This window comes from Geospiza fortis, unplaced genomic scaffold (assembly GCF_000277835.1).
Source record: "Geospiza fortis unplaced genomic scaffold, GeoFor_1.0 scaffold139, whole genome shotgun sequence".
NCBI lineage: Eukaryota > Metazoa > Chordata > Aves > Passeriformes > Thraupidae > Geospiza > Geospiza fortis.
In genome coordinates this window covers 1757504-1771173 of record NW_005054406.1, presented here as the reverse complement: position 1 = coordinate 1771173, position 13670 = coordinate 1757504, and the positions used below count along the sequence as shown (strand labels likewise).

Below are 13670 nucleotides of genomic sequence, written 5' to 3'. Positions count from 1 at the left end.
CTGGATGCCAGCCTTAAAGTTGAACAATGTTTTAATTATTGCAGATGACAGAATGACAATATTCTGCAAATCTTCAGCCCAGTTTTTTACAGGGTGTCCAAGAAATTGCTTAGCAGATGTATCTTGTTTATACAGGACTTCTATAATAAGTGGAGGCAGTTGGTGGAACAATAGATTTGATACAATAGAAATCTGAAGCAAAGCAGTTGCACAGCTTGCCTTAAAGTATATATGAATAGTAAGGAATCTCACCACATATGCTTTGTAATGACAGAAGTCTGACAAGGGCCTGAGCAGCTTTGCAAACACTCCTGTGTTAGGTGACTGGAAGTGTTCATGACACACAGACCTTGCCCCTGTTCTGTCAGTAATCAATCCACGTCTGTGGAGCACAAGGAGGAAAACGTCTGCCTGATTTGTCTGTTTTTGTAAGTTCAGTTCTTCTGTGGCATTCCTTTAGTGCCACAGCAACACTAGTACTTACCCTTCCTATTTAATAGTAAAGGCTGAAAAATTGAGCTTTTGGGACGACAGAACTATCACATGATGAGTTCATCTAATAAACCCTGACTAAGTCTTGAGTTGTCAATCCTGTTAGCTTTCTCTTACAGAGCCACCACAAATTTTTGCTATAGCAATAATGCTTACTGCAGACAGCATACCACATATGACACACTCTCCACGTGGTGGTATGAATACTTGAAATGCTTCATGTTAGTGACAATTTTCAGTATTTTCTGCATGAAGCCTTAATGTAACCACATAATTCTGGGGATTTCAGTAACATTGACCAAACCCAGCCTCCTTTAGGTGGTTTGTTTCCTATCATTAGTTTGGTTTTGTTTGTTTGGGTTTTTTGTATTCTGCTAAATGATTTGGCCTTCCTTGCTGTTCAGCTTGCTAATTGTAGCTCCCAGAATCTACTCTCAAGGAAAAAAAAAAAGAATACATTAATTTACAGAAGGGCAGGTATTTCTTATGGTAAAAAACACTACGTCATATGTGATATCAGTGACAAAAGAAAAAAAAATCAATTGTTTTGAGACCTGTAAAATAAGGAAGAAATGCCTCCATAACACAAAAGTCTTCAAAAGTACACATACATGTTCACTACACATCAATGTTTTTGTTTCAAAAGAATTCTTTTTTAGGTTTATATGTTTCATTTAAAAAAAATATTCTGTGATTTGAGGCATTTTCTAGGACTGCAATTTGATTCATGAGAATGGACATGGATCAGAAGAAATTATCAATCCAGTCTGTAATTTTATTTCATTTTATTATCTCCTGGAGGAGCTCTAATAAGGTAAAATTAACTCCCACAGCTACCAAATAAAGTTCTCTGCTTTTCAGGGTAAAAAGCTACCATTTGCATTCACTCTTTTAGGACAAACACTGTAAGCTCAGTGAGAATTGTGAATTGACAGGGTCATCAAAATTGCTTGTAGAGCTGCACTCTAAACACAAGAAGAAAACCAGGAATCTCTAATACTGACCAAGCAAATGTTATTTTAAAGAATCATTATATCTGTAGTGTCCAGAAGGATTCCCACAGAATCTGTGGTCACTGTGTAAGGTGCAGTACAGTGTGGACAATGGACTCTTTGAAGTAGCAATGGGAAAGTCAAAGCAATTCAAAGAGAGATCATTAAGAGCTCAGTTCTCTACAACCCTTGAATATGTTTCTAAAAGTGACATATTCCAGATGTGAGACCTTCTACAACAGTGTCAGGTCATTTGCAAATATGGATGAAAAGAGTTGCTATATAAATTGAGTTAATTATTGGTTCTTTAAAGCACTACATCATATAACCAACTGGCTTCTTGGCACAGGCGTGCCAAAACCAGATCATTGGCAATGAACAGGTTACAGAGAGTCTAAGTGAGAACAGAGCTACAGCTCTAAGACTACAGCACTTTAATTTCTTCTCCAATCCATCTTATTCCAGAAAGAATTAATTTTACAGTAAGATCTTGCCAGACATCAAATGAAATAGGAAAAAGTCAAGGATCTACTCAGCATTTTTCTGCAGACAGAAGTATGCAATGGAAATGCAGAAAAGGCAGCCCTTCCCTGAGGAGTGCAACCCGTGAGAATTCAAAGCAGTGCTGCAGAGACATGCTTCCTTTCCAAACCTATTGCTCTGGCAAAACTAGAGAAAGCATTTGGTCACAGACAAGGCCTGAAACAATTTGACAGTACAAGGGCCCAACATCACATGTTCAGCTAACAATGAAGGAAGGGGTTAGTGTATTAAAAACACAATAAAGCAGCCCCATGCCATGTGAAACAGTTTCAAAATAAAGCAGCATTGAAATCAGATGTGGTGCTGAATGTGTTCCTTGATGCTTTTACCAAGGCCTTCAGTTCAGACCATGAACGCTTTAAGTATGCCAGTGTCCTCTACAGAATTTCTGCTTACATCAACTGAGGTTGTGTATGACAGAGATCTATAATCTGTCTCATCAAAGGTGAATAATCTCCTTACACTGCAGAAAGCTATAATTGAATAATTTGCTTTTGGAGGATATTTCACATTGTCATTTAAGTCCTTTTGTTTGTAGGAAAGGAGTTAAATAAATCTAAGTTTTTAGACACAGCCCAGAAGTTTTACTGAGCTTCTGAGTTAAAAATTCAAATTGAAGGAAGTCTTATAAAATAGTTCTTCAAACAGAGAAAACTTAGGGATGACATGTGCAACATACCACCTCACATAAATGGAACTCTACTGACATAAGGCTATTCTTGACTTGTCTTGATGCAAACAACTCAGTATGAGACCCAGTCTTACTTCAGAAAATTTAAAAATTATGTTTAAATAATGCTGTTTAATGAGTTTAAATTATATTGTCTATGTATAGTAAAGATCTTGAGCATGGAACACAGTAAAAAGCAGAATTTACTAACACTTGAGTCATATTTAAGCAATCAACCAACCAACCAACTGAACAACCAACCAATCAACCAACCACAAACACATAACAATAACAAAAAGACCCAAACTTTTTCCACACGAACTAGAAGTATCCAGGGGGTATTTACCAGCTAGCTGTTTCCCCACACTGCTCCAACAACCTTGTGGTTTCCAGGCCTGAACTACCAGTACCAAATGTTTTTATTGCATTATTTCCAACAAAAATTTTTAGTGAAAATGCTGAGTCTGAAACTCTCAGTATGAAATATAAACAGGTAAACAGCAGAACATGTTGTAATCCATGCTTGCTTCTTCAATGGAAAAAGCAGTTATCACAGATTATTCTGAGTTGGAAGGGAACTCCAAGGATCATCGAGTGCAACTCTTAAGAAAATGGCCTATAAAGGGATCAAAGACACAGCTTTGGTATTATTAGCACTATGCTCTAATCAACTGAGCTAATCTCAGTATTAATTAAAATTCTCATCCTGAGCCTTGACTCAACAACTCTCTGGCATGAGCATTTAACAAGACCAGACTGGTAACTAGACCAGAAACGTAACTTGAACTTTTTATCCAGAGGAAAAGAATGCAATGGCCAGGATAAATGTCTTCCAGCAGCAACTGTAATAATCTTCCAGCAGCAATAAATGTCTTCCAGCAGCAACTGTAATTTTTTATTTTCTTCAAGTGGCTATTATTAGGGTGTGAGGCACCCTAAGCACAGGGTATCTTCTTTAATCAAGGTACAGTACAGCAGTAAAATGTATTAGCAAAGAGTTTACATCTGCTTTGTCTTATGTAAACATCAGGTATTTTTTTAATCCTCTTTGGCCCTGAAAAAGACACTTTTTCCCATACACATTGTCCTAGGCAGTGAAATTATGCCTTCTGGCCTCTTAATTTAAAGCTATAATTTACTTCTACTAGGTGTTTTGTCTGTGAGGTACACGTGAGTGTAGCTCTCTGCTCTGATTAAGACTGAACACCTACTGTGTTCACCAAACAGATGACCACTTTCCTTCTAGCAGTTTGAATAAATGAACATGATTAGTGGTCAGCAGGCTGACAGATGACCTTGCTAATACAGATAGGTTGTCTTCATTTCATCAAGATGTTTACATTATCAGGAGGGCTTTCAGCAGCATGCACAGCTGGAAAGCTGTGCGGCAACATGTTTTCCTCAGCACATGGGCTTCTTTCATCTTTTAGATTGGTGTTTGCATCTTTTCTTGCTTAGAGGACACAAGTGCTTCAGACACAACTGTTAAGGGGATCAGGAAGATAGTGGAGGGCAATAACAATCTTAATAGAGCTGGTAGATGGATTTCACAGGGTCTATCTGTGTAAAGCTCATGCAAATGAAAGAAAAACACAAAACATTATGAAGTTTTTTTAAAATAATCCTACAATTTAAACAAATATTGTTGGATTCAATGATCTTAGAGGTCTCTTCCAACCTAAATAATTATATTATTCTATGAAATACGAAAACAGGTAGAATGTCTATGTCCATGTGCTAGTTTTTCTTATTACAAAAAACTGTACTGTGTCTCCTTTGAATACACACTGCTATCTGTGGTTTACAGCTATTTCTGAAGTGTATTTCACTTGAAAAATTCGGTGCAATACCACGTATTAGTATACTGGTTATGCCAATTACTTTGAGTTCAATATAAAGTGTAAGGGACCATCTAAAAGACTCCTAATTCACCTGTTAAGAAACTGCAATAATTTCTGTAGCATCATCTGTGAAATGGATTTGAATGATGTATCAAATTTCCTTAGGTCTAGAATCAACCTAACTCCTCCTGTTCCTGATTAGAAAATATCTAGAGTACAAGCAGTTTGAATGTCTTCATGCAATATGGACTAAATGGCTCACTGGAATATCAATTCTGGGACCTTCTCCAAGGGAGATTTTTTTTTAAAATAGAAAAGCATTGTGAAATGGTCTTCAGGATCCAGCTACCTAAAGCAAGCTCATCTCAGAAGAAGGTATGTGGTTTGTCTTGAAAATTGAATGCACACTTCAGTTTTCAATCCAAAGGTTCTTGGCAGTTGCCATCACAGAGAACGGGTGCTCCAAAAGAAGCCTTTACTCTCACTCCTTCCCATTTGTATTTCAATTTACAGGTTAGGCTATCACAGGTGACATAAGTCATCTCTATCTTTCCTTTTTTTCCCTAGGACAGTAGGGAAATCAGAAAGATTCATCTTTACTTTAGCAGTTGTGCTGAACATAAGGGCTTCTCAAGTCTCTTCATAGATAGGTGGATAAATACCTGTTCTTCAAAGAGATTCAGATTTAATGGAAATTTAGAGGATATGCTAGCTATTGATGGAGAGTTTAAAACGTGAATTTTGGTTCAAAGGATTGTGTAGAGAAGTACAAGCAAAGAATTTAGGACCCATTAGAAAAAGTTTGGTTGGTTTTTTTCCTTGTAGTTTTAAATTGATATTTCAAGATTTATCAGACTGTTAGGATAGATCTGTATTTTCCAAGCCCGTTAGATTGCCAATGATAAGGCTAGAAAGATGTGATTTTCAAAAAGGTTGTGATGGTTTCAGTGAATGCCGAAGTATTTCCAATAGGAATTGTTTATCTACGTTACCTGTATACCACCTATATCTGCTGAAAACCCCATCCAAAATTCCCATTCCTTTAAGCAAAAAAGGAATGGGCAATGACACAACAGTGACATACCTGAGTTTCCCAGGATTTATCATTTTCTGCTAGAAAACTGAATTTGACCTAAGAAACAGTAAAATACCTTACTCTTACAGTCCTACCCTCTCCCTTCCCCCTCCTCCCCATTTCTGCCTCTATAGTCCTATTTGATACTTGCTGATGGAATTCTTCTGTCACCAATACTTATGATTTTAACTGTTTCATTCACCTAGATTATAGCTGCTTCTGGAAATTTTCTGAACTGTGATCATCTACAGCACTAGTGACAGAAACTTTCATGAGAACTGTGTAGGCATCCTGGTGACCACTGAATAATTCTGCATTTTGTTTCTAGGGACAGGAATACTATGGCACATTAAGACTTCCTGCTAAGGTGACTTATAAGGTGGTTTGCTACAATATTGTAGTGAACCTTGTAGCAAACAGCAAGCAATTGAGACTACTAAATTCAGAGCTGACAGATGTAATTTTCCATATAGTCAATACGCAAAGGCAAGAGTCATATTCAGGCCATGTAGTTTAAGAATACCTAATTTTGCACCTTATTTTTCTGGAAAATCAGCAGTCCAAATTCTATCAATGAAGATTATGCTACAAGCAGGATAAAGTAAAACATCTATATTCCTACTGGAAATCATAGGAAAGAAACTATTTTAAAAATATGATCTATTGATTAGCCTCTAGACCTCACAACAACCAAACTGTCATTACTCTTCACTCTTTGGCATAGACATAAGGAACTCCATACTACCTTCCTAACTGATTGCTAGAAACTCTTCCTTGTAAATCATCTCTTCTCTAACTAGGACTATTGCATACTGACTACTATGTTGATACTCAAAAGGATAATGAAATACTTTTAAAATAAAATCCTATAATCACTTATCTGATTTCAAGAGGAATTTTTCTTAATGACTAATCACTTATATTGAACATATTTTTATTTATTAATATACTTCTGTTTTATTACTACAATCGCATGAGTTCCTAAGAAAAACTTACCCATGTAAGTTTTAATTTCAAGTAATATGCAGAGCAGCTAATAGAGGTACCTTTGTAAATTTTTTGCAGTTCTTAACCACAGCCTACTATATATGGAAGGAAAGCAGTCAAAAAACAATGTCAGCCTCTTCACATTGATTAGGACCACTAACTGCATGTGTAAGTGTGTTAGAATAAGTAAACCACTGTGTTTCATTATTATAGAAAAATAAACTGAGGATAAAGCCTGCTGGCTTGACAGAAGCAATTTTCTTGAGCTCTTGAGTTTTGCTTTAGGTTTGGTTTTTTTTTTCCTATCATCATTTTTGATAGTGTAGATTCAAAGTTTTAATGTCAGCTGAAATCACAGCAGCAGTTGCACCATAATCTATACACCAACAAACTTAGTCACCACTATTTTTAAAGAAACTGCTGGACATCCCGCACTTGCTCATCAAGAAAGCAACAGCAGTTGCACATCAGCCTCATCTAACACAGCTTCTCTTCCAGGTTCTGAAACAGCAGAGTTCCCTGCAAAAGGAAATTACTTCCTTGTTGCATCAAACTCAAGCAACTTTTAAGACTGACAATTTATCCTCTACCAATTTTGTGGTAATTCAGGCAATTGAGGAAATGCTACAGATGCAGTATCTGAGAAAACTCTGACAGCCACCCAGCTGGCCACCATCTCACCCAAAGAGAAAGAACACTTCCAAAGACTTTAAGATTTAAGATCTGACCTTACAGAATGCTGAAACAAAAGTCACACAACTTTCATACCTGGTTCCTAAGAGGAATCCAACTGAGGAGTGCTGAAAGCTTTTCTTATATTTTTATTGGTTAGAAAGGTGAATCTACCCAACCAAAAACGTGTTCCCTGGAAATGGGAACAAAATACTTTTTAGATAGCTCATTAATTTTTGCATGATTCCTTCATTTCACCCCAGTGCATTATGATGTCTGTCATCAGCATAAGGAGTAAATGGACAGTGATTACATATTTTGAAAGTATTATATAAAGTCCAATATCCCAAAAAAAGAGAAAGTTGAATAGGCTAATCACAATGCTACTGCATTAATTTGGTTACTACCAGTAACCTGTATGTCTAAATGGCATTTATGCCATGGCATGATAACAAAAATATATAAACTTTAGAAAGACATTACCTATGTAAAAGTGCCACTCACTGTATTTTTAATAGAATCAACTAAAGCAGACAAATTGAAGTCTAAAAGAACCAAAGTATACTATAATAGTTAGTTCTGAATAGTTTCTTATGGTGGGGGGAAGTATAGGGCAAAATTTTCAATGGGAAGAGATCCATTTTTGCTCACAAAAATTATCTGCAAACTTGTGACAGAATTTATGTGGGCAATTGTTGACATCCTGTAAACAGATCTAGCAAATACCCTTGCAAATGATCAGTACAGGCACCCAGCTGTAGCTGATGCTTTGCTTGTACCTTGGTGAATATTCTCCTGGTAACTGCATGCATTAATCCACACTAGGATTACATTTTATGCAAGCATTTTTAGCACAAACATACCTCCACCCTCCTTGTTTGAACTGTGAGTGCTGGTGTATTAAAAACATTTGGAAGACAGACTTATTAAAATAAATGTTAAGAGAACACAGTGGGGTATATTTTCAGTGTGGAGCAGAGAGATTTAACTGCATGACTTCCATTAGCTTTAATGAGAACTGAACAGCTAAATCCTCACACACCACACTAGAAGATTAACCCAGAAAACACACATTGTTTACTTTTTACTAATACTCTGATTATTACCACGTTCTTCCTCCTCCTCCTCTTCTTCCTCCTCTTCTTCTTCCTCCTCCTCTTCATCCTCCACATCTTCACCTTCCTCTTCATCCTCCTCTTCTTCCTCCTCAATCTCCTCTTCTTCTTCTCGATCTATCTCCTCATCATCCTCCTCCTCATCACCTTGCTCCTCATTATCATCAGAATATTCCTCCTCCTCTTCATCCTCTTCCTCCTCTTCCTCTTCCTTTTCATCCATCTCCTCTGTTCCATCAGTTTCATAGCACTCATCTACTGAAGAATTGTCTGCTTTAACCACAAAGGGTTTTCTTTTGGGGGCTGGTTCTTGGGGTTGCTTATCTTGTGTTTTTCTTTTTTTTGCCAATGGACAGCCATAAACACTGTTCAAAAATAAAAGATGAAAATTATAACATTATCCCCCAGATTTTATTTAGTCATATTCTAATTCTACATCATGATTAGTTCCTGTTCACAAAATGCATGTTTTCAAAGTAAAGGTATGTTTAGGCAATGATGACCAAGAGGAAGGACACAAAACCTGTGAAAATGCAACTGACTATTATTTGCCTGAAAATGTCACACATACATGACAGCACAACAGTTTCAGAAGTGATACAAATGTGTGTTTCTCCTTCTCATTAATTTTTATCTTCTACATTATTTATCTCCTTTCTAAGGCAGATGAATATAGTTAAAAAACCAGCAATCTTGTCCTACCTGTAGATAGCAGTACAAAATTCAGGAATAAAGCAATGCTTCAAAATTTTGTAGTGTTCAGTATTTTGATTGTGTGCAATCATGTTTCAATTCAATTATGTTTAAATAATAAAAAACATGATCATACTTTGAATGATGTTGTTTGTCATTACTATATATAATAACTTAATAATAAAAAACCAATAATGAATCGCTCTGAAATTCCCCACTGGTTTTCTCTATAATATGCAACAAGGCTGGACAAATGGGAAAGCAACACAACCAACCCAAATAATTATCATGGCCTGTGTTACAAGTGTTCTCATATTAAAAAAAAATCCAATCAATAAATAAAATCTTTTGTCAATGAAGAAGGACTTTTCAAAATTGAGCACCACTTCCTTATGGATCATTTTAATGCATTGTAACACAAACAGTATTTCAGAGTCCTAGTTTTCTACCAAAGCAGCCACCTGTTTCTCAAAGGTCACATAATCTGGGTTTGTTGAACCTGATCTCCCTTGTGTAACCTCTATAACCTCCTGTGCAGAGTGACTGCACACACACATTATTTTTTGTTTAAAGAACTTCCTCTTTGAACTTTTTCATTGTGTGCTTATAACATTACTCAAGCTGTATCAGTTTTTAATCTTCTTCCTGCGATTAACTAGTATTGGGATATTTCAACTATTTTTTATAACCTTTTCTGCATATCTATTAATAACTTACCCTTTTATGTTATATTCTTTCTCCCTTTTTCCCAATAGTCTAAGGATCTCTTATTTTCTTCCACTCTAATAATGCCTCATATTCTCTTGACAGACCACTGAAAAATCTGGTGCCTCACCACATTTCGTACTACGCTGTCTTCATAGACTTGATTATGGTCTAATTTAATTGCATCCCAGCAGCTATGCATCCCAATTACTTAAACTGCTACTTAGGTAAAAACATTTCTATTTAAGTACTCAGTCACTTTATTTAAGTGCCTAACTTAGGTATTGTCTTACCTAAATTTCAAATCACTTGTTCACAGTCTGCCTGGCACACACATATCCAAGGAACATAAGAGTCACAAAAGATGGTATTCATGAAAAACCTGCTACAGGAGATCTCTGTGCAACACAGGTACCTTTCTCTCTGTGGGGACAATAGGTGTCTTTGAAGTCTAATCTAGCATGCCTAAAAACACCTGCCTCCATTAACACTATATAGAAATACTGCGTAAATTTTAAGTACATCCATCTAGCCAGATTCCAATGCACCTCACTTGGGATTAGGGTAGTAATCCTAGCAGAATATGGATTCCAGACACCTGCATCAAAGTTGAAGCCTAGTGGTGCAGGCTAGAGGGGGAATAGATCCACAACCTCCAGATTCCAGAGCCATGTTCCATCCAGAAGGAATTTTCGGTGGAAGACCATCCTCTTATGGAAGATGAGCCCCAGTGCACCTGGAAGCGAGAAACTCTGATGCAACAGGCAAACAAAAATCCAAATCTTCACTAATTTTAAGAGCTCTGAACCTGAAAAAATAGGGAGCCCTAAGCTTCTGGTGTTTTCTCTTTGGACGATATTTGTTTCTATCTAACGACACTTCAAAGTAAAACTTATAAATATAGCAGAAATCCTTGTCCTAGATCACCACTACAGTTCAGCGCCAAATGACTGCCCTGCCTCTTCTTTTGTTGAGTCCTCCTCTTGGTCAGGACCCAGCTGCCCAGAAACAAGGGGAAATGTAGGACATGCTTCCATGGAAAAAATTCCACATAATCACAGTCAAGACACAAACAGGAATTCAATCTCTATCAGTCCGGACACTGGACACCCCAGGTGCATAACACCTGGGGTGAAAGGCAAGCACTGTTTCTTGTAGTTCTGACCACTCCAGGTTTATTTTGGTACTTTCCCTGGTACTATTCCCTGGGGTTTCAGCAGCTGCCTATTTAAATTCTCTGCATGGAGCTCTGAGAGAAGGCAGATAAATTTTTCCTCAGAACCAGAATTTCATAGTGTGTGCTGTGCTGAGGAAAATGGCTGGATAATTAGGGAGGAATCTGTTTCACTTACGTGTCTAACAGAAGCTGCATCCTGGAAAACAAGAGTTGATCACGTTCTGAAGCTCAGGCAGGTTTTAGAAACTCGCACATCAGTTTATTATTTATTTAAGCAGACAGGTTAACATTTACTGAATGGATGTGTCTTGCTTTCTTGGTTTCTGTTCCTTCTCTTTTGGATGCATGCTACCCTCACCATAGCTTCTTCAACACCATTATTTGTTAAATATGTGTTCTCAAAATCCTGGTCTTTATTTCCAAAGATGTAAGTAGGCTTACCCCCAGAAATCTCCACGATTTCCTTTCTTCCTCTTATTATAACCTTAGAACTTTGCACTGATGACACTTCAGGCAGCTCTGAACTAAAAGGGCACCCAGAGATGTGTAACTGTGAACGTTTTTCCCCACTGGCATTCATACAAACTATAATTTTTCATAGAATCATGGAATGGCTTGGCTTGGATGGGACTTTAAAGACCATCTACTTCCAACTCCCCTGCCATGGGCAGGGACACCTTTCACTAGATCAGGTTGCTCTAAGTCCCATCCAACCATGGCCATTTTGTCACACTAAAGCCAGAACATTAATTTCATCCTGATCCAATCTTTTTTCATTTAAGAATACCAAATACTTGTAATGCCCCAAAACAATCTCTTTTGCAATTCACAGAAATGTAAGAAGTTAGGCAAAGGATAGGGGGCTAACAAATACATCTATTTTGGTTTGAACTGTTGTTTAATTTTTGTATTTGACAACTACCAAGAACTGCATGACTTTTTAGATACAAATTATTGGTCAAAGGTAGAAAGAAATCATCGCTGCCATTTTTTGTCATCTTTAAGATTTTGTCACATCTTTATAGTCTTCTACACAATATATTATAAAGTTTGTGAGAATCTATGGCATTACTTGGGATTCAGGACCCCCTAGTAAGCGCATAACTGGCAATGGAAATAAATCCAGTTAGCTGTATGATGACTCTGATGCTTTTATAAAGCTCACTAAATAACTATTTGGAACTCAGCTATTCAAGTAAAGTTGTGAACTTTGACTTTAGTTTATATCTTTATGAATCTATGGTCAGTGTCTTTGCTTACAGAATTAAAACTGAGGATACATCAGCAACTACAAGAAACAAGTATTTGTATATTGTAGTGGCTGGACCCAACATTAAGGCTTGGAAATATGTAGTTTTTCTAAGGAAATGGGTTATGCTAGTTCAAAGAATCACAGAATGGCTTAAGTTGGAAAGGACTTAAAAGATCATCTATTTGAACCCCTCTGCCATGGACAGGGACACCTCCCACTAGACCAGATTGCTCAAGGCCTTGTCCAAGGTGGCCTTGAGCATTTTCAGGGATCCACAACACCTCTACTCACAGCAAGAAATTTCTTCCTCCTATCCAGCCTACATTTCTTCTCTTCCAGTTTCTATTCATTACTCCTTTTCCTATCTCTAGGTAACTTCAACTCAGCTTTTCTAAACTCTCCTAATTAATTTGTACCAGATATTCCACAACCCTGGATCCAGTTTGGTCTGTACTTGGATTTATACTTGATAAAGCTACCATTGCAATGATTTTTCATATAAAACCTTTGCAATGCTGGCTTGCACTGGCTTCCTTCTGCCTTTTAACCGTATACCTCACACAGCTTATATATACCTCATGTGCTGAAGACTTCATAGACTGAAAAAAAGCCCTCACCATGTGTTTCAGAAACCTGGGAAACAGGCCACCAGACCTGAAGCCTACTGTTAATAGCTGCCCTATTTTCTTCTTTTTCTTTTTTAACCTGCTCCACTCTCATCCTCTGTTTCATTAATTTTTCAGATTCTGCCTCCAGGACACTTCTCTGTGTTTCTGGCATGTTCCCTGTGGTCTCTCACTGAGCACACTAAGGGGATGGCTGCGCTGGCTTCCCAGCAGCCTCTGCCACTGACTTCCTCACGTATGGAGATGACAGTCTCTCCCATTGACCTCTTGCTCCTCATATATTTGTGAAAGCTGTTATTGTTTGTCCTTACAGCTTCTGCAATTTTCTCTGCATTTTCAATTTTGGCTTCTGTGATCATCCCCTTATTTGGTCATTTTTAGATTTGTTTATCCCTGCTCAGAGCATTGACCCCATTGATTTATGTGTCATGTCTGCCTTTATGCATTCTTTCATTGCTCCCTGTATTTCCCTGGTCAGCTGTGTTTGTCTTATTTTCTCCTCACGCTTCAGCTCTCTTGGCTTTCAGCAGGGTATATATCTGGACTTCCTGAGACACACTTTCAAATATTCTGCACTGCTCTGCTGTGTGTCTCAGTCATCTCTGGTTTTTGGAATCTGTCATGAATAATTCTTGTGGAAAGAATGTTGTTGAATTTCATAGTGATAACACCAAGAGGACATATAGATATTAATAATTGAAGAAATGGAAGAAATAATATATAACTTTATACTCCTTAGTTAGAAGATGACTTATGGTATTTTTTAAACTTTTATGCAATTTTTCTCCGTTAAAAACTTTATGATGCTACTCACTGATACATTCAGCAGG

At 37.2% G+C, this 13670-nt stretch overlaps 1 protein-coding gene across 13 annotated transcripts in view; it reads right to left on the bottom strand.

Annotated features, from left to right (window-relative positions):
• The window catches only part of MYT1L (myelin transcription factor 1 like), a 310448-nt gene that overhangs the window by 96851 nt on the left and 199927 nt on the right, over positions 1-13670 (bottom strand). For 12 of the 13 annotated variants that reach the window (XM_031061270.1, XM_031061272.1, XM_031061273.1 and 9 more), the window contains exon 6: positions 8379-8752. In XM_031061270.1, coding sequence (XP_030917130.1) covers positions 8379-8752 — 374 coding nt within the window. Of the gene's footprint in view, positions 1-8378; positions 8753-13670 lie in introns of those variants that run through there. The other variant, XM_031061278.1, reaches the window with a different exon arrangement.